The 25,316-nt window shown below is 42.5% G+C and overlaps 6 protein-coding genes across 6 annotated transcripts; 3 read left to right on the plus strand and 3 right to left on the minus strand.

Annotated features, from left to right (window-relative positions):
• Positions 1-588: 588 nt before the first annotated feature.
• On the minus strand, positions 589-7,352 carry LOC133848249 (SET domain-containing protein SmydA-8). The gene is made up of 2 exons (XM_062283742.1): positions 6,192-7,352; positions 589-1,381 (listed from the first exon to the last, which is right to left on the minus strand). The coding sequence occupies exons 1-2, from the start codon at positions 7,041-7,043 to the stop codon at positions 782-784; spliced, it is 1,452 nt and encodes a 483-aa protein (XP_062139726.1). The 5' UTR covers positions 7,044-7,352; the 3' UTR covers positions 589-781.
• Positions 7,353-12,423: 5,071 nt separating this feature from the next.
• Positions 12,424-13,690, plus strand: LOC133849386 (uncharacterized). Its single transcript, XM_062285430.1, has 3 exons — positions 12,424-12,801; positions 13,004-13,479; positions 13,555-13,690. The coding sequence occupies exons 1-2, from the start codon at positions 12,763-12,765 to the stop codon at positions 13,424-13,426; spliced, it is 462 nt and encodes a 153-aa protein (XP_062141414.1). The 5' UTR covers positions 12,424-12,762; the 3' UTR covers positions 13,427-13,479; positions 13,555-13,690.
• On the plus strand, positions 13,558-14,409 carry LOC133849385 (uncharacterized). Its single transcript, XM_062285429.1, has one exon. The coding sequence runs from the start codon at positions 13,669-13,671 to the stop codon at positions 14,170-14,172; it is 504 nt and encodes a 167-aa protein (XP_062141413.1). The 5' UTR covers positions 13,558-13,668; the 3' UTR covers positions 14,173-14,409.
• Positions 14,410-14,863: 454 nt separating this feature from the next.
• LOC133847646 (fl(2)d-associated complex component) lies at positions 14,864-19,888 on the plus strand. The gene is made up of 3 exons (XM_062282818.1): positions 14,864-16,573; positions 17,437-19,166; positions 19,225-19,888. Exons 1-3 carry the CDS (start codon positions 15,132-15,134, stop codon positions 19,839-19,841), a joined length of 3,789 nt encoding a protein of 1,262 aa, XP_062138802.1. The 5' UTR covers positions 14,864-15,131; the 3' UTR covers positions 19,842-19,888.
• Positions 19,889-20,859: 971 nt separating this feature from the next.
• Positions 20,860-21,740, minus strand: LOC133847959 (serine protease SP24D-like). The gene has a single exon (XM_062283306.1). The coding sequence runs from the start codon at positions 21,622-21,624 to the stop codon at positions 20,860-20,862; it is 765 nt and encodes a 254-aa protein (XP_062139290.1). The 5' UTR covers positions 21,625-21,740.
• Positions 21,741-22,743: 1,003 nt separating this feature from the next.
• Positions 22,744-23,630, minus strand: LOC133849498 (serine protease SP24D-like). Its single transcript, XM_062285612.1, has one exon. The coding sequence runs from the start codon at positions 23,563-23,565 to the stop codon at positions 22,801-22,803; it is 765 nt and encodes a 254-aa protein (XP_062141596.1). The 5' UTR covers positions 23,566-23,630; the 3' UTR covers positions 22,744-22,800.
• Positions 23,631-25,316: the final 1,686 nt, after the last annotated feature.

The following is a 25,316-nucleotide window of genomic DNA, read 5'->3' on the forward strand; positions in this document are numbered from 1 at the left end:
TTTTATATATGGATACACAACCTATGATTCATACTTTATCGATAGAAGGATTTTTAAACATAAAATCGTTGCAATTTAGTTCCTGTTTCCACCCTTTTTTAATTGACTTCTATATATACATACTTAAACTAACATTTCCATTCAGTTAAACCAATTACAACTCTCAGAAAATATCGATAGTATTAATCGATAGTCCGACTTTAGCTTTTGATACAATTTGTAACATTCTTTCACATTTACTAAAAATCAGTATTCCATAGTGTAGAACCAATTACAACTTGCAGAACATATCGATAGTATTAATCGATAGTAAAATTTCATACATGAAATTTCACATTTTACGACGCGTTACATGCCTTCTATCCACGAAATATACCCCATTTTCGGAATGTATGCAGGGTATAGCGAACTAAGAATTATCACAATATTCATAAAGAAACTTTCGCTGACATTGGGATTAGAAAACGTTTTGACAAATCGATGCTAAAGCCAGCAAGCAATGCGTGTCTGGCGTTCCCAAGGTGCAAAGAAAACAAAACAAAACAATTTAAAAGAAATGCGAATTCAAAAGAAAACAAGAGACGAAAGTGTTTTAGTATGTACGAGTATGTATATATATTTTAATTGATTATAAATAAATAAATACAAATACGAGACGACGTAAAACAAACACAAAAAAAAAAATACGAGAAGTGAACTGCTGTCGGGGCTGGGATTGGGATTGGGGGAAAAAGAGGGAGCATTAGCACCCAGCAGGATAGCAGAGCAGGATAGCAGATCCTTAGGCCTGCTCTGGGGCAATAGCGGTCGCTGCATCGCCATCGCCCTCGACAGCCAAGGCGGCAAGCAATTTATCGGCCTCGGCTGCCTTCGCCTCGAGTTCGGCCTGTTGACGCTGCTTCTCGGCGAGCTCCAGTTGCTTTTTGGCCCGACGCTCCTCCTCCTTGCGGAACACCGTCTCGAGCTGTGTGCGCAAGAGCGAATCACCCAAGCCCAGCTTGTCCATGACCTGTGTGATGTCACGACAATAGCGCCACTTCGTACTCGACTCCAGATCCTCGTTGCAATCCTCGCGACCAACGGCAAGGCGATTGAGGACACTCATCTTGGCATCGATGACCACATAATTGCTGTTCGGTATGAAGCTGTCGCTCTTCTCGTTCAAATAATGCACCAGCGTACGCAACGAATTCGAATTGGCCTTGGCATTGATGGCACCGCTTGCGAAATCCTGTGACTTCATCATCTGAGCATGCGTCGATTTCTGCTTGCACACCAAACAATTCCAATTGGGATGCGGCAGTCCCGTTATCTCCGGGACCACGAGACCCGTGCAATTGGTGTCGCGACAGTAGAGACCCGATATGAAGGCGCCTTTCTCCTGCAATCAACAATGTGAGAGATTTCAAACGGATTAGTTGGAAGTCACTTCAAATGGTTCGCTAAGGCAAACAAATTTCTAACATTCCTGCTTGAACAGATGCGCTAAAAATACGCCACAGAGATATATATCTGTCCATCTATCTATAAGTATATCAGAGCTAACTCAAATTTATATGTATATGCACGTTTACGTTTCTATGCAGATCATAAATAAATTGACACATAAAAAACATGGTGATTCTTATTAACGAATTGTATGGAGAGACAAGGGGAGAGAGAGAGAGAGAGAGAGAGAAAGAGAGCGAGCGAGAGATCATTTCGAGATCTGACAAATATCCAAAAATGCCAAAACCGATCGACGAGATTTGAAAAGATCTCAAAAGCTTTAGCTGCCCCCATTTCGAAGGTTAGACACGTCATCGTTTCTTTAATTCGTTCAATTTTTTTTGTTCCTTTTTTCCCCGTTTTTTTTTTTTTTTGAGCTGACGAGATCTTGGAATATTTCGGCTAATTTGCAAGCCATAAATTTCAACGAAAAGTACGACAGTAATAAATTAATTGTGTACAATGCTTTGAATTATGGTTGCGTTTATTTTCCCAGCAACTGATTCGCATATATCGACTATATGCATCTGAACATTTTATGTGCCTTGGCAAGTGCACGATAAATACTTTGGCGTCGACACTCGGTGTTGTCAATTGCCTCAAATTCTCGAACTTTAATGTCTGTCTGACTTAAGGCTATAACGCTGCCCACTTGTCATTCCGGTGCTGCCACTTTATATGTTAAATCTGTTGTACACTGTACAATTGACTCACATTTAAATTTAAATAAATACAATATTATACCATTTATATTAGGTCTATATTTTTCCCGCAAGCAGTTAATAATGAAAAACATTATTAATATTTGTCATCAAAATGAAATATATTCATGGCGTTTACTTTTGACAGAATAATTTAAAGCGTCGTTTCAAAGTCCTTTAAAGTTGCGTTGGTTTCTTTTTTAATTCATCAAATGCGATAGTTTCAAGCACATTCGATAGTTTAGCATGTGACTCATCTCTAGCGAGGCCCTAAAACATTTAATTGCAAGTTCAGTGAACCGACGATGAACTTGAGGCCTTTCTCGCACCCACGCAGCCTTTTTGGGCACCAAATCTAAGGCAATCTAAGGCACATGCAAACAGCAGTTTGCCTGTTGACAAATGATGTACTTAAGCGCCATGATGAAGATGCTGGCAATTATTTCGGTGGCACTTAAATAGCTTTTAATGATATCGAGGAGCCAACAGTAAACAGAACGAATGTCAAATCAAACCACACGCTTTCTATCTCTCTGACCATGGCCAAGAAAAAAAAAATATAGAGAGAAGATCTCTAGCTGTAGCTGTAGATGTCTGTGTATCTGAGAAATGCCAATAAAAAAATGAAAAGTCATAAAACGCGCGCGACAAGGCGAGGGCCATTCGATTGAGCACAGTGGCTGAACGAAATGCCAAAGGGGAGCAATTTTGATGACTGTCGATCATCATCATATAGCTATCTAAAAGTGGTGGAAGACTGCATATATATAGCGATACAGATTTTAGAGGCACGCGAAATTCCAGTTAAGATATTTACTTTCGTTATGAAGAAAAAAATCACAAAGTTATTCTTATCTTTATATCTTTAACAAAGAGTAACAACAGATATTAATTCAAGGGTTTCGACTATATTCAAAATATCGATAGTATTAATCGATAGTACAACTTTATATTTTAAACGCCTTTCGATTGAGATAAGTGCCAAATGAAACCATTTTTTAAGCTTTCAGATTATAATTATTTCGTTCTAAAAGTTGTGGGAGATAAAAGACTGTAAAGAGATACAGATACAGTCTTTGAGATATTTACTTAGATGAAGAAAAAAATCGCGAAGCCCGATATTTTGACAAATAAACAAAAAATATGGGAAAAACAAATAATATTTAAAAAGCTTTGATCATTTGTAATTTACTTAAACTGACCTTTTTGAAAATATCGATAGTATTAATGGATAGTAACGGAACATGGCGAGGGACTTTTGATTGAGTGAAGTTGGAAAAGGAAATAACTCAAAGATTTCGACTATGTTTATACTTATAATTAACTTAAACTGACTTTCAAAATATCGATAGTATTAATCGATAGTAACGGGGCAAGGCGAGGGACGTTCGATTGACTTTCGAGTGAAGTGCGAAAAGAGTCAGTTTTTGATGACTGTCGATCATCAGGTAATAATTCAAAGATTTCGACTATTTTGATACTTATAATTAACTTAAACTGACTTTCAAAATATCGATAGTATTAATCGATAGAAATATATTAAACCTGAAACGCACGACTGCAAAGATACAGATACAGATACCGATTTTGGAGGCATGCGAAATTCTATTTGAGATATTTATGCAAGTTGAAAGCGTATCGAAATACATATTTATTTGTGATTTAATTGAATTGCCTGTGCGTTGTTGTTAAAAATAAACACACACTCACATTTGTGTTGTGTTGTTGTTGTTATTGTTGTTGTTGTTGATATTTTTGTGTTGTTTTTGCGCGCGCGTTTTGCAATTTTTGCCACTTGTTGCTGCTGCGCCTGGAAGCTGCGCGCAATTTATGGCCACAACGGCCAACAAAAATAATAACAACATCAGCAGCAGCAGCAGCATCAACAACATCAACATCAACATCGACATCATCAACAGCAAATAACAATAACAGCAACAAAAACATTGTGTGTTTAATTGCCGGATGAACTGCGATGGGCACAGGAAATCCTTAATGTGCATTTTCATTGTTTTGTGCTGCTCGAAGCGAAGACTCGACAAAGACAAAGCCGTCGGTAGAAAAAATAGAAAATTCAAGTGAAATAACTAAACTACAACTACAACTACAATTACATTTGTAGTTGGTATGGAAGATTGTTGTCTTTGATGGATGGATGGTAAGTTCCATGCAAATAAGATCGCCCAATTCATTCCATTTACCTCACTTTCGATATGTGCACACTATCAAAACAAACACACACACACTTGTAGTCGAACAAGTGGTAAAGTAGTTTATACAGCTGCTCGGATCAATCGACATCTTCATCACAATTGCCTATCGATTGAGATGAGATATTCTGTTGAAATCTCTCGCAATCACACACAATCGAAATCGCAATCGCAATCGCAATTGCGATCGCAGTCTTTGGGGATCGCTCTCCACACTCAATCAAAAGTCAAAACAGTGTGCCGCAAAAGTAATTGTTGCATTTGCAATTTGTGTCTTAACTAGCAAAACGATCCCATAAATCGTTGCACACTGCACAGAGGCCGCTTCTCGACTCGACTGATGGATACTCTCTCTCCTCTTAAATAAGCAATTTGTTCAGCTGAAGCATCCAGAATCTTAAGTTCTGTAAAGTCAAAAGTTGCCAAGGAATTATTTTTAAATTTCGTAGCTCCATTTGCAATATTTCTATTTCTATACTTAAAAAGAGACAAAGTTCTAAAACCAAGAACATTCGACTTACAAATTGTGTTCTTCAAATAAGACCTCTTTAAAAACAAATTTTTAAAACGAAGAACATTAGTCTAAAAATTAAAAATTTTAAATTTTCTGGATTTGGGTCACAAAATTCTGTAATCCATCGAAATTCCTATTAAGTTATTATCTAGATTTGAGAGTTTTCGTTCATAGCTCAGTTAGCCATGGGCTTAAAATCGAGATGTGTTTTCTAACAATAAGATTTTTATATTATTACCGCACTTTTGAGACGAAAATCAAAATTTATTAACTTTTTTTTTGTATTCTTACTTTTTGATCCATTAAAATATGTTTTACATATCTTGAAATCCAAAGTTCAGTTGAATCACTTTTCTTATTTCATTATCATTTGTTTTAAAACACTCCCAACTTTATTTTACTTTGAGTTTAACATTTCTACACTAAACGCTTGCCAAATTTATTTTGCATCTACAATTTACTGTTTCCTCTTCAATAAGAATTATTTGTCTTCAATAATGTTAATCAATAGCTAAAATTACATATCAAAAATTATTATTTTATTTGTGATTTCGTATTAATAAATTTCTAATCGTTCCACTTTTAAAATACATTTAATATTGAATATAAAAAATTATTCTTTTATCCGTTGACTTCGTTTTAAAGAATTTCAAACTTTTCCATTTTTCCATATTGAATTTTAAATAATATAATTTCTTTCAATATTGAATATCAAAAATTTTGTTTATATCAGCTTGATTTCACATTAAAGAATTTCTAATCTTTCCATTTTTAAAATACAAAAATTATTATTTGATCCGTTTGACTTCGTTTTAAAAAATTTCTAACTTTTCCATTCTTTAAATTTATTTAATATTGAATGTTAAATAATATAATTTCTAATCTTTCCGCATTTATAATACATTCAATATTGAATATCGAAAATTATTATTTTATCCGTTTCACTTCGTTTTGAAGAAACATTTCCATTTTAAAAATTCATTCAATATTGTTTATCAAATCTTATTATTTCACTAGCCTCGTTTCGTATTAAAGAATTTCTAATCTTACCACTTTTAAAATACATTTTCTACTACAGCATTCTATTAAAATATTCCCACTTGTTTTAAATGTTTCTGACTCTTTTGTTAGCTAAACATGGATCTTGAATTTAAATGTTTCAAGTTCTCAACTTGAAAATCTTAAAGATTATAAATTATTCCCTAGATTATAAATTATTCCCTATGTTTGAGTGTTTGCTGCAAATCAAGAAACATATTGATAAAATTATTTTCTTACCGTTGAATCGGAGCAGCGTGGACACTTGCAAGTGAATCCCTTCTTCATCTTGAGGAAGAGATGTCGCGCAATGTTGCCGGTGAAGAGTTTCGTATAGGTTGTGGTTATCTCCTCGCCCTCGAGGATATCGACAGCGGCACGCACGATCATATTGTTGGTCTTCTCATCGAAGGTGTAGTAAGAATTGGGAATGCAATCGTGATTCATCACACCAAACAAGGGATAGAGGGCGCGATAGTTGAACTCCTGATTGTCTGTCGTCCGGTCCGTTGTCTTATCGAAGCCATTCGTACGCAACACGGCGACGGTGCGATTCATGATCTCCACCAGCTTCTTGTCGGTGGGGAAATTCTTAAAGCATTTGGCCGCATTGCGGACTTCGGTGCGATGATTGTTGTCCAAATTGGCCTGCAGGCAATAGATTAAATCGCGTTGATCTTTCGACAAATTGATGGCACGCGCAACGCATAGCAAACGAATGATCACGGAATTGGCCACATCCGGTTCGTTGGGGCCCCACGACTTGAACATATCGCAATCGGACTTGTGCTGTTTCTTCTTCGAGCACAGACTGCAGACGGGCAAACCGCATCCCTGGCGGCACATGAATCTCGTATCCGGCAGCACTTTGAAGCACACGCTGCACGAGTTCAACGAATCCTCCTCGTGGGCAGCCAATCCAATCAACAGCGGACTATCCTGAAAGATGATCTCGCCCCGCTTCAGATGTCGAGTGGCCATCACACCGCGTCCCGCAATCTTCGAGACGCCCACCTCCCAGGCGGGATCCTTGTCCTTGAACGGCGCCAGATGCAGATCCAGCAACTCCGATGTGCGCTTCGGGCAAATCATTTTGCTTCAACTTCAAATCGAAACGAATCGAACTTTATGCACAGCCTTGAGAGTGTTTAAAGACACACACACGAACACTCACACACACACACTCACACTCACAGTTCACAAACAACAATAACAAGAAAAAAAAAAAAACACAGTTTCAATATTCAGTCTCAAAAGTCAGTTCAATAAATTTTCAATTAATTTGGAATCGCACTTTAAATTCTTAAAAAGTTTTCTTTTTTGGGGGAATTTTGTTGAGTTCTCTTTTCTTTTCTTTTCTTTTCTTTTTTTTGGTTGGCGCGTATTTCGCGGCTGCCGTTTGCAAACTGTCGCCGTTTTCCAGTTTTACATGATTTTTATGTCGGAAAATGTCGGAAAATGTTTTCGCACAAGAGCCGAAAATTCATTTGGCATTTCGGCTGCTTGCCCGACGACGACGTTGCGAGGCGTGGCGTGGCGGGGGGAGGTGAGGTGAGGTGAGGTGAGGCGAACGTGCTGCGGCGGCAATGCGAAGAAAAGTTCTTTCCCATCATTGAAGATCGCTAATAACGCTAATAATGATCATTAAGATCAGTACGATAATCATATGCCTAGATTACTTTCGATTAAAATTATTATAATTTTACATGTGACTAGACTAATTAAATAATTAAATTAGCTGTGTGTAATTTATTTATTTATATTACAATTTGTTTCATTCATTTCATTCGAATTTCGAATTTATTTTCTAAATGTTAACACCTCATGTAGAAAAATACAAAAATAATTATTTAAAATCTTTTCTACATATATTAAGAAGACAAATATTAATTTCAACAATTGATTTCAGATATTTCATTCACAACGAGATGACAATGTTTGATATTGAATTTTAAGTACATGTAAGTGGAACATGAAAATAAGAACTTTTTTTTAAGAATATAAAGTAAACAATCTATGGAATCTATGTTCTATATATGTAAGTTTAAGTAATTAAGAATCAATGCATAGAATCAGTTGAATCACTTATATCTATTTAATATAGTTGCTTTCGCGAAACAGTTTTAAGAATCGAACAAGTTGAAACCGCTTTGAAATGTTGCCATTGAGAGCAGGTGAGGCAAAGTAAGGGATAGCGTGTGGATTAGAGCGACAGAGACGGCGATAGTTGAGAAAGTGCAGCTATAGCTACACCTACGCTCCTGTCAGACGATGGAGCGTGGTGAGTAGTGTGGTGAGGTGAGGTGAGATGGGGTGGGGTACGGTGCTTGGCAATCATCAGACACTCAACAGGCAGCCAGGCAAATGCGGATTACAAGTGTTAAGCGCAACGATCGGGCAAGATTAACGATGCCACCGTACATAGCTGACAGCAACGGCTGCAGATGTCTATTGCTGGATGGATTGATGTACCTACAGAAGAGCATGTAGCACCACTACATGTGTACATACATGCATACATACATACATCCATGTGTACACATTTATACTACACACTTCGCAGGCAAAACAAACATTTGCGCGCCCCGTGCGGTTGAATGCCTCAAATGCGCTGCCCGCCCAGTTGAATGGACGAATGAGTTCGGGCGGTACAACTACCCCCCAACCCCGCACTTCACCGCCCTTTCACCCCCGGTGGCATCGTCACGGATTTGTGCAATTTTGACAGTCTTCTGGAGTTGCGCCAAAAATGCCGAATGGAGCGATACGGTGACTGAAACACTTGCTGCAACCAGAGATCGAGGGGAAAAGTGTGTACCGTTGATGTACATATGTATGTATGAATGTATGTACATATGTACATTCGAGAGCTTAAATCATCTGACATTCCTTGCGAATTGTTCGGCTTGCTGCTGTTTGCTGTTTCTCGATTGTTGTACCCGATGCGATCCGTAATTAATCGTCTCGTCCGTCACATAATAATATGTGAAATATGCGCCGATTGTCGACGGCCGACCGCCTCGTCGGACATGACATCTCGCTCAGGAAGCAAATAGCATCGACCAGATAATCTATTATTGTTGTTATTAGGTATTTGCAAATTTCGTACTAATTCAAGTAATTAAGTCAATAAATATGCAACAATTTTGTGAAACATTCGCAGCAGACAGCCCGTTTTACGTGTGAACGGGACAGCTATAAGTATGTAGTAAGCACACATGCACATGAACTTCAATAGTTGTCTGCTTCTCTGTCGCGCATGCTCAACAAAAATATGGCAGACGCGCTTGCTCTTTTGCTCTGCAGCAACACGTGCGTGAGTTACTTACGCACACACACACACTCACATCAATGCATGCATGCCAAACAATGTCACACTTATACATGCGCACAAACATTCAAGCTGAATTCCGATAAAAATGTTCATAGTTGTTATCGAATTGACCATTCAACGATGAACAAAATGAGCTTAATTTTAAATTCATTTGCATAGCAGATGCGGCAACATTTCAAAACAGTTTAATTAGCTGACAGTTGGGTCTAATGAATAAATATATAAATACATACTTACATATATGTAAATATGTACATATGTTTTTAATTGCATGTACATATAGGAAATCACGTGCACCTTCCCATTCATTTACCAGTAGTATGCCAACAATATTTGATAGACAAAAACAACTTGCGAATTGACTAACGCCCATGCCGCCAACATGTCCTGTTTGCACTATTCATGCAGCACCACCACCACCCCCTTCCACCTTTGTCCCCCACTTTCCCACCATACTGACGGGTTTGACACATTGACTATTTGGTTCAGTAGGCATCGTAGACTATAAATTGGCGAAAAATGTTGCCAACGTAAAAGATTCGCGTTGCCAACGAAAGCGCCGCAACAACAACAACTTTAATTTAATAAAATTGAAATAAATGAAAACAAATCAAGCGGACGACTCGTGTGTGTACTATTAATGGCAATTGTAGGAATTGTAGGCAACAACAACCACAACAACAACAACAAACATTCTCATAATAATGTAATAAAATTCAAGAATTGCAAAATACCTTGCGAAATGAAATGCTTGCATTATTTGTTGCCGCTTTTTCACGCGCCTGCGTTACGCGCCGTTGGCAATTGAGAATGTGACGCCATTGCTATGTCATCGTCCATGTCAAAAATTGTCGCCCTAATATCGCAACAGATCTCGACGCTATTCCCTCCCCCACTCTCCAGCCCAGCATTACGGCAATCTTCAAATAAAAAGCGCTCCACTTGCCAACCTGGCCTAACGTCATGTGGCCAACGCTTCCGCTGTAGCAGAAATACTATAACAACAACAAGAAATACTACAAAAAAAAATACTGGCATGTCTGACTGTATATACATATGTATGGGTGCGCGTGTGTGTGTGTGTGTCACACAACATACAAAAACACGTCGCGTGGGCCGAAAATGCAACAAATTGCTGTAAATGCCCAAAGACAACAAGTGAGAGTGTTCTCATGGCAAAATGATCGAATTGAGCATACCCTGTTAACAGTAACAAATACATCTATTCGTTGTGCTAATTATGTCTATGCCGCAGTCTTGGTATTATTGTTATCGATGACTAATTTTAGCTGGAGGTCGTTCGATAACTATAACGAAAGCTTAGTATTATTGTCATCGATAAGTAATTTATGCAGGAGATCGTTCGATAACTAAGTAACGAACACCAGATTCAAACAGCAAGTGTAACAAAGATAACATTTTAATGTAGTCGATCTAGCGCTTTGCAGCGAACATCTGCATACTAAAATAATATTTTGCAATTTATTGCACACAAAAAAATAAACATATATCTATGAAAATTTGCTGAAAATTGTGAATGCCGAGCTCGCCGGCAGCGATGCTGCTGTTTTAATTTTCAGAGTCAATTAAAAATTGTTAATTTTACTTATAATTTTAAGGTAGCAAAATGCGAAGCGACCAACGCCAACGACGGTCACGACGGCGACCAACAACAACAACACCGACAACAACAACAACAACAAATATGAGAGAAAAAAATTGCAATTAAAATATTTGCGCGACTTTGTCATGATGGCGACGACGGCGTCAGTTGATGGCGGCAAATTTGGCGTTGAGTTGACATGCCCACATTGCCCCGCAGCGTTTCTCCCGCCGCCCCACAGTCAACCCCTCCCATTCATACTCATACGCACCGCAGTCAACTAGTGTGCCATATAAATTTGCAATTAAATGCAATACTTTGAACGAAATGTTTTCCTGTTCCGTTGCATACAACCAAATGTGCAACCACCTCTATACATATAATACATATTTCTCTCTCTCTCACCTGTCGCTGCCGCTTGTCAAACTTGAGTGACATTCTACCACATTGTCCAATTGCATTTTGCATTAGCCAAAGTGCCTGACAAAGCCATCATCAATACCTGCAATACCTTGTCATTGTCAGTTAATAATTTCGAAATATGGTAAAATCAAAATCCTGGTTTGCACATTTAGCTGTCAACGCTGACAACTGATAATGTCAAACTAATATTGCCATTAGCCTAATTGCCTGACTCATCTATCCACACTATTTATATAGATCTATATTCTTTGGTGGTTTGACTTCCTGGAAAACAACAGAAAGGAATGCGATGCAAATGGATTCTAATTAGAACGATACGATCATCAAGTTATTGTGAGATTTTTGGCCATTTTTATTTCCTTAACTTCATGATTATATGTAGATCAAATAAGTCGACGTCCTTCATGCAAGACGCGATCATTCATTGCCGCATCTTGTGTTCTCTGCTGGTTAATCCAATCGATGGCATATTATAGTATGACTGACTGATCTTGGTACATGCCAAACTTGGTTTATCGTAATGTCAAATGTGCGGGCGACATGGACATTTTCAAAGAGATTGCAAGCGATCGCCCCTCAATGATCACGTCCAGATGGCAGATCCCCTCCCGCGCCCGTCTACAATCAACAGACTATATAGTGTATATAGAGAACCCGAGGAGATTTGCTAAATTTCTATTTGATTTTAATACACTTAAACGCAATCAATTTTATTGCGCTCGTTTCGGTTGCCTGTCGAATCGAATTCAATTTGATTTGCTTTTCGATGTGAACTTGGATCTGGCACTGAGAGCATCGAAGTGGGGGTTATGGATTTTTCTTTTCCTTGTTTCTTTTTTTTTTTAATTTGGCATTTGCAAGATCACAAAAAATAATCGAGAAAATCGCGTCGAAACACACAAAACCAAAAAACCAAAAAAGGAAAAAAAAGTTGTTTACAAGCAACCAAAATGCGAACGTTGGAATCTTAGGAAAAATGAAATGCTGCCGCTGCGTTCCATATGCACATGATCCACATAGACACATCGTAGATCGTACATCTATCTGGCTATAATCGTATATGTACGGCAGATACAGATACAGCACACCGCACTCTTTGCGACTTATGTGTTAACATAAAACAGATGACGAGCAGCAGCTGTGACTGCCAATCGAATTCGCTTTGGTTACCCAACTGGATATGGATATCGCATCGCTGTTGGGCTTCTCATTCACGTTACGTTAACGTGCCAAATGCCCCTTGCTTACGTCACATTAACCTCCCTCCTGCCACGCTCCACTGATTGCAGCAGTCCAATATGAGTAGAATAGAGAATACTGGGCTGCCTGCTCTCCAGTTAATCCTCAAGTGAGATAAGTGCAGTCTTTAAATTAATAGTTGCTTTCAATTTAAATCTCTGAGTATTTGCAATGTTTTTTCGTCTCAGTGCAGCTTCATCTGTGGACCCGAGATGATATTAATACAATGTCAGTTCGTATTAACGTTACTCGTAAGTCGATTTATACCATTATTTTCTATACCAGTTAAGCTAAGATAAATTGCAGCTTATGCAACTATCGAAAACAATTAAATTGTATATATACAACTAAATTAAGCTGTCACATAGATAAAAAAAAAATTACATGCAGTTCAAAACCGATAGGTCGATAAACAGCAGTTGAGTTCAGTTAATCGAACTTTGAATTTTGTAGTTCACACTGCTGCCGCTACTGCGCGCGAGGTCGCCACAATCGCTGGCTATAGTGCGCGCACGTGACGAATGCGCTCACAGCGGTCGGCTAACAGCCGAACAGAGACGAACACTCGATCGGCTCGAGTATGCGAACGAGCTGTGGGTGCAACGCTATCTGCACTGCTTTTGGACGCAGCTGCAGCTGTGGGAGGATAACGATGGCTTCAATACCATGCGCATTGTGCAGACCTACGGTGGACCACATCGCTTCAATGTGGAGCAAGCCTTGCCAGTCATCGGCGGCTGCAATGCGCATGCTCGGCGCACTTCGACGGGCAACGCCATCGACTGGTGTTACAAGGCGTTTGTATGTATACTGCGCACTCCAGTGGGCGATTGGTATCGACACTATATGCTGGATATAATCAATGGCAACGCTTAAAAGTAAAGTCAAAATAAATAATCGATGCTGCTTGCTGTTCAATGTTCGTTAGTGTGGTAAGTATAATCGATTATCGATAGATTACGAAAAGATTGTTTTTCATTGTTTTTCTATTTGACAATGTTTAGCATCTCAAGGCGGCAACAGTAATCAGTCACAGTAGACTTAGGCAACAAAATTCAACAAATTGAAGACTCTGAAGGCTTTGACAAAACCAATCTGAAAACAAATAACCGGCAAAGATGGAAAACAGTAATATGCGCGATTTTGGTAAACCGAAGGATGGTACAATCGACAAAATTGACTCGGCGATAGCCACCCAAATTGATACAACTGCCAATAGCAGCTCCTCCCCGCAAATCAACGCTGACGATATACTCGACGGTAGTGACAAACAGATGGCCGATATTGCTTCAGTGAACAGTCATTATAATCAGGACGAGAGCAAAGTCCAACCAGTTGCTGCCGATGAAGACAATGGAGCTGCCGTCTCGAGTGCTGGCGGCGCTGCAAACGGAGCTGAACAACAACCGGAGGAGCTGCCACCGAAGCCAAAAGGTTGTGACAAGTGCGGCAAGAAATTTGGATTAACCGGCGGATTTGCGTGTCGCTGTGGTGGCACATTTTGCGCCTTTCATCGTTACAGCGACCGCCATGATTGCAGCTTTGATTATCGCGAATTGGGTGCCAGCGAAATACGTCGCGATAATCCAGTAATTGTACCCGAAAAGCTACGCAAATTGTAGTACGCATTCATTCTGTATTGCTGTTGTAATTCCTATACTACCTACCCTCTATATATTTGTTTATAAATTAAATTTCGTGAATTTTTATTTTTGGCATGAACTAACACAACATTATAAAAACGCTTAAAGCGCAATTGCACAAAACAGACAAAACGACAAACAAAAAGCCTGTTCAGATGTACAATAAATTATTCCAATGTATTATCATATATTTAGTGATTAGCCAAGGATTTAAAGGACTGTTGCAAAGTTCTAATTGTGTATTCATTTGAATTGTGTGGCGCCAAATAGGAACCTGTTGTTAGCGCCATCTATGGGGAATTTTGCAGCAATGCAATGCACAGATGTTTCGTTCACCTGTCGCTGAACTAGCTACGCGTGCCAGCTGATTCCAACGCAGAAAGCCGTACAGCCCGAAACTATTTCGTTTTATGTATTTACAGGTTTTTTTTTATAAGTATCAATAAATTATGTTCCATTATACAGTAGTTTATGGTATGCATGAAGCTCACATTTATATATTTTTCGTCGGCCCTCGCATTGGCTTATGCAACCCTGTCAATTATGCCTGTAAACTATACAGTTCAAAAAACAAATGCCTGTAATATTAATAAATTAATCACATTAAACGCCGATATATTTAACAAATTATTTAAATGTTTTTGTTATATTTTCAGACGAAAATCCAAATGAATATAAATATAGCAATGGTATATTTGTGAACAACATGCCTTGCAGACGCGGTGTATATTTTGGTATATTGCGCGATTGTGCGGTGCGGTCACACTTGTGTGTGTAGCAGCAACATAATTGCAAAATAAACGACGCCACATAAACATAAACATAAACAGCTAAAACATTGTAAATTGAGTGACAAGAAAAAGGCGCGAATAGCGGATTAAACACCAAAGTGAGTGTGTGTGTGTGAGTGTGAGTGTGTGTGTGGTGCATGCATGTAAATGGAGATGGAGAAGAAGGCCAAAGAGCAATTGCGTCGGTATAAGAAGTCGCGACATGCGCACAGCAGCAGCGACAGCTCCAGCACCGACACCGATAGCGGCAGCAGCTCGTACAGCAGCTCCGACAGCGAACGGGAGGCCCACCACGGCCACGGCGGTCATCCGCATCAGCAGCAACGTTCGGCCGAACGGCATCATCGCAAAAAGAAGAGTTCACGGCGAGCGGGCAGCTCGTCCGGCGACGAGCGACGGAAGCGTGACAAGCGCGAACGTGAGCGTGACCGCGATCGGGATCATGTGCAAAAGAAGCTGGTGGCCAAGCGCAATCATCTCAAGCGCAAACTTAAGGAGGCGCGTCTCAAGAAACGCGCTGCAGCCGCCTTAAGTGGCCACGGCCACCGAGCGTTGTCCCCAGCCACGCAGGCCAAACTCAAGAAGCTGGCAGAGCGCAAGCATTTGCGGGCCGAGAGCAAGGAGCAGCGTGAACGCGAGCGCGAAAAGTTGCGCAGCGTGCATCGCGAGCGAGAGCGCGAACGGGAGCGTGATCATCATCGGTTGGGCGGCAGCAGCCGGTCGCCAACGGGTGCAGCGAGCAGCACCACGACAACGACGAAGATACGCATTCACCAGGATGTGGTGGGCAAGCGGCAGAAGAGCCCGGGCGCCGGTGGCCTCTCCGGTGGCCTTGGCGGCGGTGGCCTGGGTCCCAACGGCAATGGCGGACCCGCGGCACGGCAGCTGCATCATCAGCTGATGTCGCGCGAGAAGATCATCATACAGACGCGCACACGCGGACGTACACCGTCGCTGGAGCGTGAGCGTGAACGCGAGCGCATGGAGCGTGAACGTGAACGCGAGCGAGAACGCGAACGCGTCGAGCGTGTGGAGCGCGAGCATGAGCGCCAGCGTCAGCACGAGCACAAGCTGCAGCGGCACGATGATCTGTCGCTGCGCGAACGTGAACGCGATCGCCGCGAGCGTGAACGCGAACGTGCTGAGCGCGAGGCGGCTCGCGACAAAGAGCGCGCCGAGGCGCTGGCCCGTTGTCAGGAGCGACAGCGTGAACGCGAGCGTTTGGCTCGCGAGAAGATGCGTCGCCAGGCCGAAGAAGACGAAGCGGTGGCCGGTGGCAAGAAGGGTGGACCGTATGGCGTCGCTGGAGGCAGTGTGCGTGAGCTGGACATGGCCATGCAGCCATACGGAAGTCGCGAGCGCTCCCTGGAGACGGTGGACCGTGTGGGCGGACGACATGTGCGCGACAAGCGCGAACTGGACGCCTATGAGCGGGAGCAGGAGTTCTTGGAGGCGGAGCGTCATGGGCTGATCGACGAGATGCGTCGCTACGGTGGCCAGAGGCGTCGAGAGCTCAGTCCGCTGCCCGAACACTATGCACAGCGCATGCGCGATCCACGCGACATCTACTCGGAGGAGGAGCGCGAGCGGTAAGTCAAATGATCAACAGTCAAATGACAGACAATCGTTTGATAGATGCAAAATATGTCACTTCTTTATTTCTCCATCCGGCTGTCTGTCTGTCCGTCTCTTTAATCATCTAGAACTCAACTGGTTTGACAGCTAGAGACACCAAATTTGCTGACAGCGTTTCTTAAGATGTTTAAAAGAAAATAGTTTCACCAATGACACATTTCGAAATATGTAACTACAAATTCTGTATCCTGCTGTCTGTCTGTCCGTCTCTTTAATCATCTAGAACTCAGCTGCTTTGACAGCTAGAGACACCTAATTTGCTGACAGTGATTTTTAAGATGTTTAAAAGAAAATAGTTTTACCAAAAACACATTTCGAAATATGTAACTACAAATGCTCTATCCTGCTGTCTGTCTGTCCGTCTCTTTAATCATGTAGAACTTTGTTGCTTTGACAGCTAGAGACACCAAATTTGCTGACAGTGATTTTTAAGATGCTTAAAAGAAAATAGTTTCACCAATGACACACACTGCAAATTCTCTATCCTGCTGTCTGTCTGTCCGTCTCTTTAATCATCTAGAACTCTGCTGCTTTGACAGCTAGAGACACGAAATTTGCTGATAGCGCTTCTTAAGGTGCATAAAAGAAAATGGCAATAGCAAAATGGTTTCAGAAGTTACCTTTTTAAGAACTGCGAATTCTGTTTATCATAAATACATCATTTGTCTTTTATATGTTCTGAAGTATGTACCAGCTAAGGTGTTTAAACTTAACTAAAAGAAGAAATACTCTGGAGTAAATTTAAATATTGAAGATAAACTCTCTTTCTCTCTCTCTTCCACACACTTCTAACACTTGCTGCCTTTATCTTTTACAGTGCCTACAAACGCGCCTATCTCGATGCACGCTACTCGCGGGAGCGCGAAGCTTGGCTCGATGCGCGCGAAATGCGCGACTATCGCGACCTGGACGCCGAGGTGGCGCTTTATGCCGACGAGCGAGAGCGCATCTTGCGTGATCGCGAACGCGAGCGAGAAAGAGAACGCGAACGTTTGCCAGCGCGTGGCGATTATCGCGCCGAATGGGAACGCGACTGGGATGAGGACAATGGCGGCGTCGGCGGTGGCGGTGGCATCGGTCCAAGCGCCGGTGGCGGCGCCAATGGCAGTGGTAATGGAACGCCAGGACGTGCCAGCGGCTTTGTGGGCGGTCCCAAGCGTGGCGGCGGCGGACCAAAGCCACCGACAGCGCAGTCAGCGCAGCAGCAACAACAACAGCAGCAGCAACATCACTCGGCCTCGGAACCCGATTGGGATGCCGATGAGCGTGAGGATGGCGTCGGCGGTGGTGGAGGCGGAGGTGATGGTGTTAAGAATGAGCCCGCCTGGCTGGAGCATGATCAACGCGAGAAACCCTCACGTCCCTGGCAGCAATCGAGCAACGATTGGCGCGACAATGATGAGCCCAGCTTTGGACGTGGCGGCGTCCAGAGTAATGTGAACGCTGGCAACGACAGCGGTTCGGTGGCACATCATGCGGCCAACTCGTCGCCGCATCATCATGTGCATCCGCGTGGCGAACGCGGCGCCGGACGCGGCTTTCGACGTGGCGGCGGTGGCGGAGGCGCTGCCCACAATCACGAGCATGGCGAGCGTGGCTATCGCTCGCATCCGCCTCCGCTGATGACGCTGCCCGTGCAACCTCCGGGTGGCTATCACGGCAGCTCGCGCGGCTTTCCACACAAGCGATTGCCTTATGGCGGAGGAGGAGGAGGCGGTGGCTTCCTCAAGAAGCAGCATGCGCACATGTCAGCGACAGCAGCCGCTGCAGCAGCAGCTGGCGGAGGTGGAGCTGCGGGAGCCGCATCACAGTTGCAGCAGACGCAACATCAACAACACCAGCAGCAACAGCAGCAGCAACAACAACAGCAGCAGCAGCAACAACAACATGGCCAAGCGAAGCCAAGCAATGCGGCAGCTCAGGCCAGCGCTGTGGCAGCGGCAACAACAGCGGTTGCAGCAGCGAAGGCAGCTGCACAAAGTGCTGCGAATGCGACCACAAATCCGGGCATTCTAGCTCAGGTGAGCAAGCTGGCGACGACGAGCATTAAGCAGGAGGATGCCAGCGAGGATTCTGCGGGCACACCCGAACCCACAACCACAAGCAGCAGCATTGGCAACGCCTCCGAGACGGGTGCCGGAGATGCGGCGGCAGCAACAGACGCTGCCACGTTGCGGCAGCTGCAGCTGAAGCAGGAGCCCAAGACGAACGGAGAGCTGAGCGAGATTAGCGACAGCGACGATGACATACTCAACAAAACGGACAAGGTGAAGCCCAAGTGTGAGCTGCAGCTGGAGGTGGCACAAGAGCTGTCCGCGGATGCGTTGTCCAACAGTGATGAGCACATCAAAAGCGAGCCCGAGAAGACAGCAACAGCCACAACGCCAACGCCAACAGCAGTGGCAACAACTGGCGCAACAGCAACTGTTGCTGCACTGACTCCAGCGACAGCTGTGCAGGCGTGCATCAAGAGCGAGGATGTGGACGAAGTGCTCGACTTTGAGGAGATCTCCGATGGCGAACTCGAAGAAGACGCCAGGCACAAAGGTAAAAGTAAACGAAACAAACATTTCCAACACACTTTTCACTCTCCCTCTTTTTCTAGGCATTGGCGATGCTTTGGGTGTTGACTGGCAAGGCTTGATAGCGGAGACACGCAAGCAGGCCACGGATCATGCCGCCCAGCAAGGCGTCGAGCGCAACACATCGGCCAAACAACGCTGGCAACCGCATCATGTGCTGCTCGACATGGGCATCAGCTTTGAGATGGCTGGGCCGGAGTATGCGCGTCGTGTGCTCGACGAGGCGCGTCAACAGTTGCGCCAGGAGAAGGAACAACAGCAGCTGGCATTGATCAAGACCGAACCGCAAATGGAGGCAGCAACCACAACAACATCGACAACCACAACCACAGCAACATCCGCTGTCAAGAAGCCGCCTGTGCACGATTATCGTGAACTCCTCGATCCGGAGCATGTGGAGCCGTTGGCTTGCGTCCAGATGGGTTTGCGAAGCGCGGCAGCTGAACGTTTGCGTCTTGTGGGCAATGTCTGTGGTCCCGGCAGTCGGGCGCTTAGCGCTCGTCAGGATTTGCGACTGCGACGGCAGCTGTGCGGTTTACCTGCCAGGGAATGCGATTTTCCGCGCAACGTGCCGCTGGTGAGCGAGGGACTGCGATCCCTGGCCATGCACATGTTTCAGCGCACGCTCGATGTCAAATGAGATCCGCTCGCTCGACAGCGGCTCGAGCAATTTAGCTATAGACTAGACATACAGATCTACATGCAATGCCATCACCAAGGCAGCGATCAACTCGATGATGACGAAGATGATGATGAGAATACAGTTTAAGAATGGATAAAGTGCATGATGTGTCCTGAGCTAGACGAGTTCAATTACCTTAATTAACAATGTTCGGATTCCAATTAATGATGGAGCGAAAAGCAACTAAATAATGCTCCATTTTTGAAAACGTTATATAATAATATATATATCCTACTATATTGCAATTGTGTAAAATAATTCAAAGATTAAACGTGAATATTCAATGAACTTGATGCAAACACTGAGCAAACATTTTGATGGACGGCAGCAGCTGAGGCCCAGAAGCATTGTCAGCAAAAAGAAAAGTAAATAGTAAGTTAAATAAAGAGTGTGGTCAACGTGAATATACCGCGCACAAAATGTAAGATCAATGTTGCTTTTTAATACTATTTTGATACCGATCTTTAATGTGTCTAGACTTATAATTAGACTTAAAAGTATTCTATTATATATGAGTAATTCTCTGGCGAATAATGTTCCGTGCGACACTATGTAACAGGCAGAAGGAGGCATATCCAACACTTTAAAGTCTCAAACATCTCCTGCTACTTCTCTGCTCTCTCCTCCGTAATTGCTTATCGCGTAAACAAATCACTGTTCTACATTCAAGCTATAAACAAAAATGACACACACTTGTAATCGAAACTGTTTCCCAAGGCACAAATCAAAGTCAAAAATCAACTCAATGCTGACAAGTTTTTGATCATCCGTCTGCCTGTCTGTCCGCCTGTTTGAATGCAAATTGCTCGCTCTGCGTCGAAGGGATCTAAATGAAACTTGGCGTCGATATTTAGTGCACTATACATCATATATTACTATATCAATATCAGTTGGATCGAAACACTATAGCTTATATCAGGGATAAGAAGAATTCTACAAACTTTTTGTTTAAATAAAGAAACAAAACAAAGTAAATCTAAAGATCGGTATGTGCCCTAATCCAGTCGTTGAAGTAGTAGACACGAGCATAGCCATCGGGATAGACATTACCGCAGCCACGGTAGACGAAGTTAGAGACGCCCACAAGCTCGCCATTGTAATGCGCCGGACCACCAGAGTCGCCACTGCAGGCGCCATTGTTGGCCGGATGAGAGAGGCACAACATGTTCTCATAGCCAAAGAAGATGCTCGCCTCGCAGGCCTCCAGCGACATCGATGTCAAGGTGTTCCACTGCAGATAACGTGGCATATCACCGCCATAAGTGAGACGACCCCAACCGGAGATGATGATGTCCGCATCCGCTGGCGTATTCTCGCTGGGCAATGAAATGGGCTGAATGTTTTCCGAGAAGATGAACGGAGGGTCCACCCGCATCAACGCCAAATCGTTACGGAAATTGCCATAATTCTCGTGCACAATGATCTCGACGACTTGAACCAAATCTCCGCCACTGAAGCGATCGTTGCTGCCGGCGCGGATGTTGAGATTGCTGGCGGGATAGACGACAACGGTGCCATTGTCATAATTATTGCTCACGCAATGGGCAGCGGTGAGCACCCAGTATCTGGAGAGGATCGAGCCACCGCAACTGTGTGAACCACTGTTCCTCAGCGATATTTGATGCGGGAATTGCGCTTGAGTGGCATCTACACCACCAACCACACGTCCATCGATGCTGGGCGCCGCCTGACAACCGACGACAGCGAGCAAAAGCACTGAGAGTATTCCTTGGAGCAACATGTTCACAACTGACAGTTGTCCAGCGACGAACTTGCACTTTTATGGCAAACCCAACTAAGCTCTCCAAAGTTATTTATTGTGCACATTTGAGCACTCAGGGTGCGCTTAGGAAACTATTCGCTTATTTGTTGTTACCTCTAAGATTTCGCCTTGCGAATATCTTATCGACACTCGAAGAAACGCGTGCGATTTACGACATTGATCTAATCTTTAAATTCTCATTACTTTCATCATCAAACTATCATTGTTACTGCTTTGACTCTTCGAATTCTCATTATCAATTGTTTCGATTTGATTTAATTATTGCCAGGATGACCACCGATTGATGTTTGACATCACAACTACAATTAAGCTCGCGAAGCGCAATAAGTCCTAAATCAGCAAGTGAAATAGCAGGCGAACATAAATCAGCAGGGAGCAAATATGCAAACTATGATTAGGCTAAAAGTAATTTCTATATTTCTGTTTTAAAATTACATTTTTGGACTCGATACACATAGGGTAGAAGGGTATTATAACTTTGTGCCTTCAGGAAATGTATGCAATAGGCAAAAGGAGGCATCTCCGACCTTATAAGATATATAAGGATTTCAGATTTCGTCTGTAAGATCTGAGCATTTGAGGCTTCCAACTTTTAGCGGCCTCTCTTATCTCTTATGCTTATCACGTAAACAAATCACTGTTCATTTGCTAGCGAGTTAATTCTAGCTATAAACAAAAATGACACACGCTTGCAATCGATAAGCTTAATTCAGCAAACGCAGCGAACGTGAATCTCTTCCACTTAAAGCTTATCGCTATAGCAAAATATAGAAATGCTAAAAATATTGCACAAATTGCGCAAGGCATCGATTAGAGATTCCCCAAGGCACAAATCAAAGTCAAAAATCAACTCAATGCTGACAAGTTTTTAAATCATCCGTCTGCCTGTCTGTCCGCCTGTTTGAATGCAAATTGCTCGCTCTGTGTCGAAGGTATCTAAATGAAATTCGGCGACGATATTTAGTGCACTATACATCATATATTACTATATTAATATCAGTCGGATCGAAACACTATAGCTTATAGCAGCCATAGTAAGAATTCAACAAAAATTTATATTTATGTAGAGAAACGGAACGAAGTAAATGGTAAAAAAAAAGTTTATTGCAACTAAGGAAAACTTCATGAGCTCTTCTAAAGATCGGTGTGTGCCCTAATCCAGTCGTTGAAGTAGTAGACACGAGCATAGCCATCGGGATAAACATTACCGCAACCGCCGTAGACGAAGCCAGCGATGCCCACAACCTCGCCATTGTAATGCGCTGGACCACCAGAGTCGCCATTGCAGGCGCCATTGTTGGCCGGATGCAAGAGGCACAACATGTTCTCATAGCCATAACCGATGCTAGCATTGCAGGCCTCCAGCGTCATCGATGTCAAGGTGTTCCACTGCAGATAACGTGGCAGATCACCGCCAGCACTGAGACGACCCCAGCCGGAGATGATGATATCCGCATCCGCTGGCGTATTCTCGCTTGGCAATGAAATGGGCTGAATGTTCTCCGAGAAGATGAACGGAGTCTCCACCCGCATCACAGCCAAATCGTTAAGGAAATTGCCATAATTCTCGTGCACAATGATCTCGACGACTTGAACCAAAACTCCGCCACTGAAGCGATCGTTGGTGCCGGCACGAATGTTGAGATTGCTGGCGGGATAGACGACAACGGTGCCATCGTCATACGAATTGCTCACGCAATGGGCAGCAGTGAGTACCCAGTATCTGGAGAGGATCGAGCCACCGCAACTGTGTGAACCACTGTTCCTCAGCGATATTTGATGCGGGAATTGCGCCTGAGTGGCATCCACACCACCCACCACACGTCCATCGATGCTGGGCGCCGCCTGGCAACCGATGACAGCGAGCAAAAGCACTGAGAGTATTCCTTGGAGCAACATGTTCACAACTGACAGTTGTCCAGCGACGAACTTGCACTTTTATGGCAAACCCAACTAAGCTCTCCAAAGTTATTTATTGTGCACATTTGAGCACTCAGGGTGCGCTTTGGAAACTATTCGCTTATTTGTTGTTACCTCTAAGATTTCGCCTTGCGAATATCTTATCGACACTCGAAGAAACGCGTGCGATTTACGACATTGATCCAATCTTATCACACTTACAGTTGAAATTCTCATTACTATCATCATTGCGCTATTGTTGGTTGTGGCTTTGACTCTTCGAATACCCATTATCAAATGTCGTTTTTGTTCTGTTTTGATTTGATTTAATTATGACCAGGATGACCACCGATTGCTACAACTATATTTACTCTACTATCTGGGTTTATTTCTATTATGTTGAAATTCCAACTGTTTGTTTTTCGTGGTCCCAGTTACAGTTTCTCTAGAAATTCACTTTCAACGTATTTCTTGGAACGAAAAACAGATCAACTTATAGTATGACACATTAACAGTTTAGTATAAACAATATACAAGAATTTGCTTTTGATATCATTATTATAAATGTAATGCTTCAATCATCAATAATAAAAGCATTGAATTCTAAGTTGATACTTGACGTTTGTTTCTTCCTTGGTTATTACCACTTACAATAAAATATTAATTGGCATACATTCATCATAAAAAAGGGAGAGCTGTGCTGTGATGAAAAATCTAATTTGAAAAGTTTGTTTAAACATTTTGCAGCATTAAAACTTATAAACTAGTTCATACTTTTGCGCTACGCCATTTAACAATCTCAGCTGCCTGATTAAAAAAACCATTGCATACTTTTACAGCCATCTCTCAATTGGTGGCAATTCTCAAAAATCATGGCATACTTTCGGGGGCAATGTGAAAGCCAAAAAAACAGCCAGAAACAGAAATATCCTTGATATCTCAGAAACTACAAGGACGATTTGGATGTCCTTTGGCATGTTGAAAGACCTAATCAAAAGTCGTTGATTGACACTAGTTTCAACCGGAACCTTCAAAGGATTTTCGAGTTATCAACAAATTTATGTATACGAAAAATGACGTTTATCTCCGCTCCTGTAAGGACTTTCGTCCTTTTTCCAATTGATTCTATAATTTCGTGTCAAGAGCTACCTCGTTCGCATCGCAAGGACAAACTCTATCGATCGGCATCAACAAAACATGGGGTCATCTAAGAATCCAACATTTGTAAAGACCAAAGGAAACATGCGAAGAACACAAAATCCAGGATAACTCGCAAACGGAAATAACGATTCGTATGTCCTTTGGCTGGCTGATAGGTCTATCCAATACCCAACGTTTGTCAGGATATTTTTGCAAGGATATGGCCGAGTTCTAGCCTATTTTAGCTGGAGGAAATGTTCACATTATCTCCGCTCCTGTAAGGACCTTCGTCCTTTTTGTTTTGCAGTTCGATAAACCTCGATTAGTAGTGTATGTGTGCCAAAGAAAATCCTTGTTGTCCTTCAAATGACCGATGTAAGGACCATGTGAGGTCATGATTCAATGAGAACTACTCTGTTGTATAATTGATTTATTTGCTATTGCTCATAACAATGCGGGCAAAACTAACAAAGATTAATAATATAATATTATTATTAGAGAAATACATCAATAATGGATATTGTCTTAAACTAGTTCATACAATGATTAAGCCTATAACTAAACGTGGACAAAGATTATGTTTAAAATGGGAAAATAGACTTTAAAATAGC

This window comes from Drosophila sulfurigaster, chromosome X (genome assembly GCF_023558435.1).
Source record: "Drosophila sulfurigaster albostrigata strain 15112-1811.04 chromosome X, ASM2355843v2, whole genome shotgun sequence".
Classification (NCBI taxonomy): Eukaryota; Metazoa; Arthropoda; class Insecta; order Diptera; family Drosophilidae; genus Drosophila; species Drosophila sulfurigaster.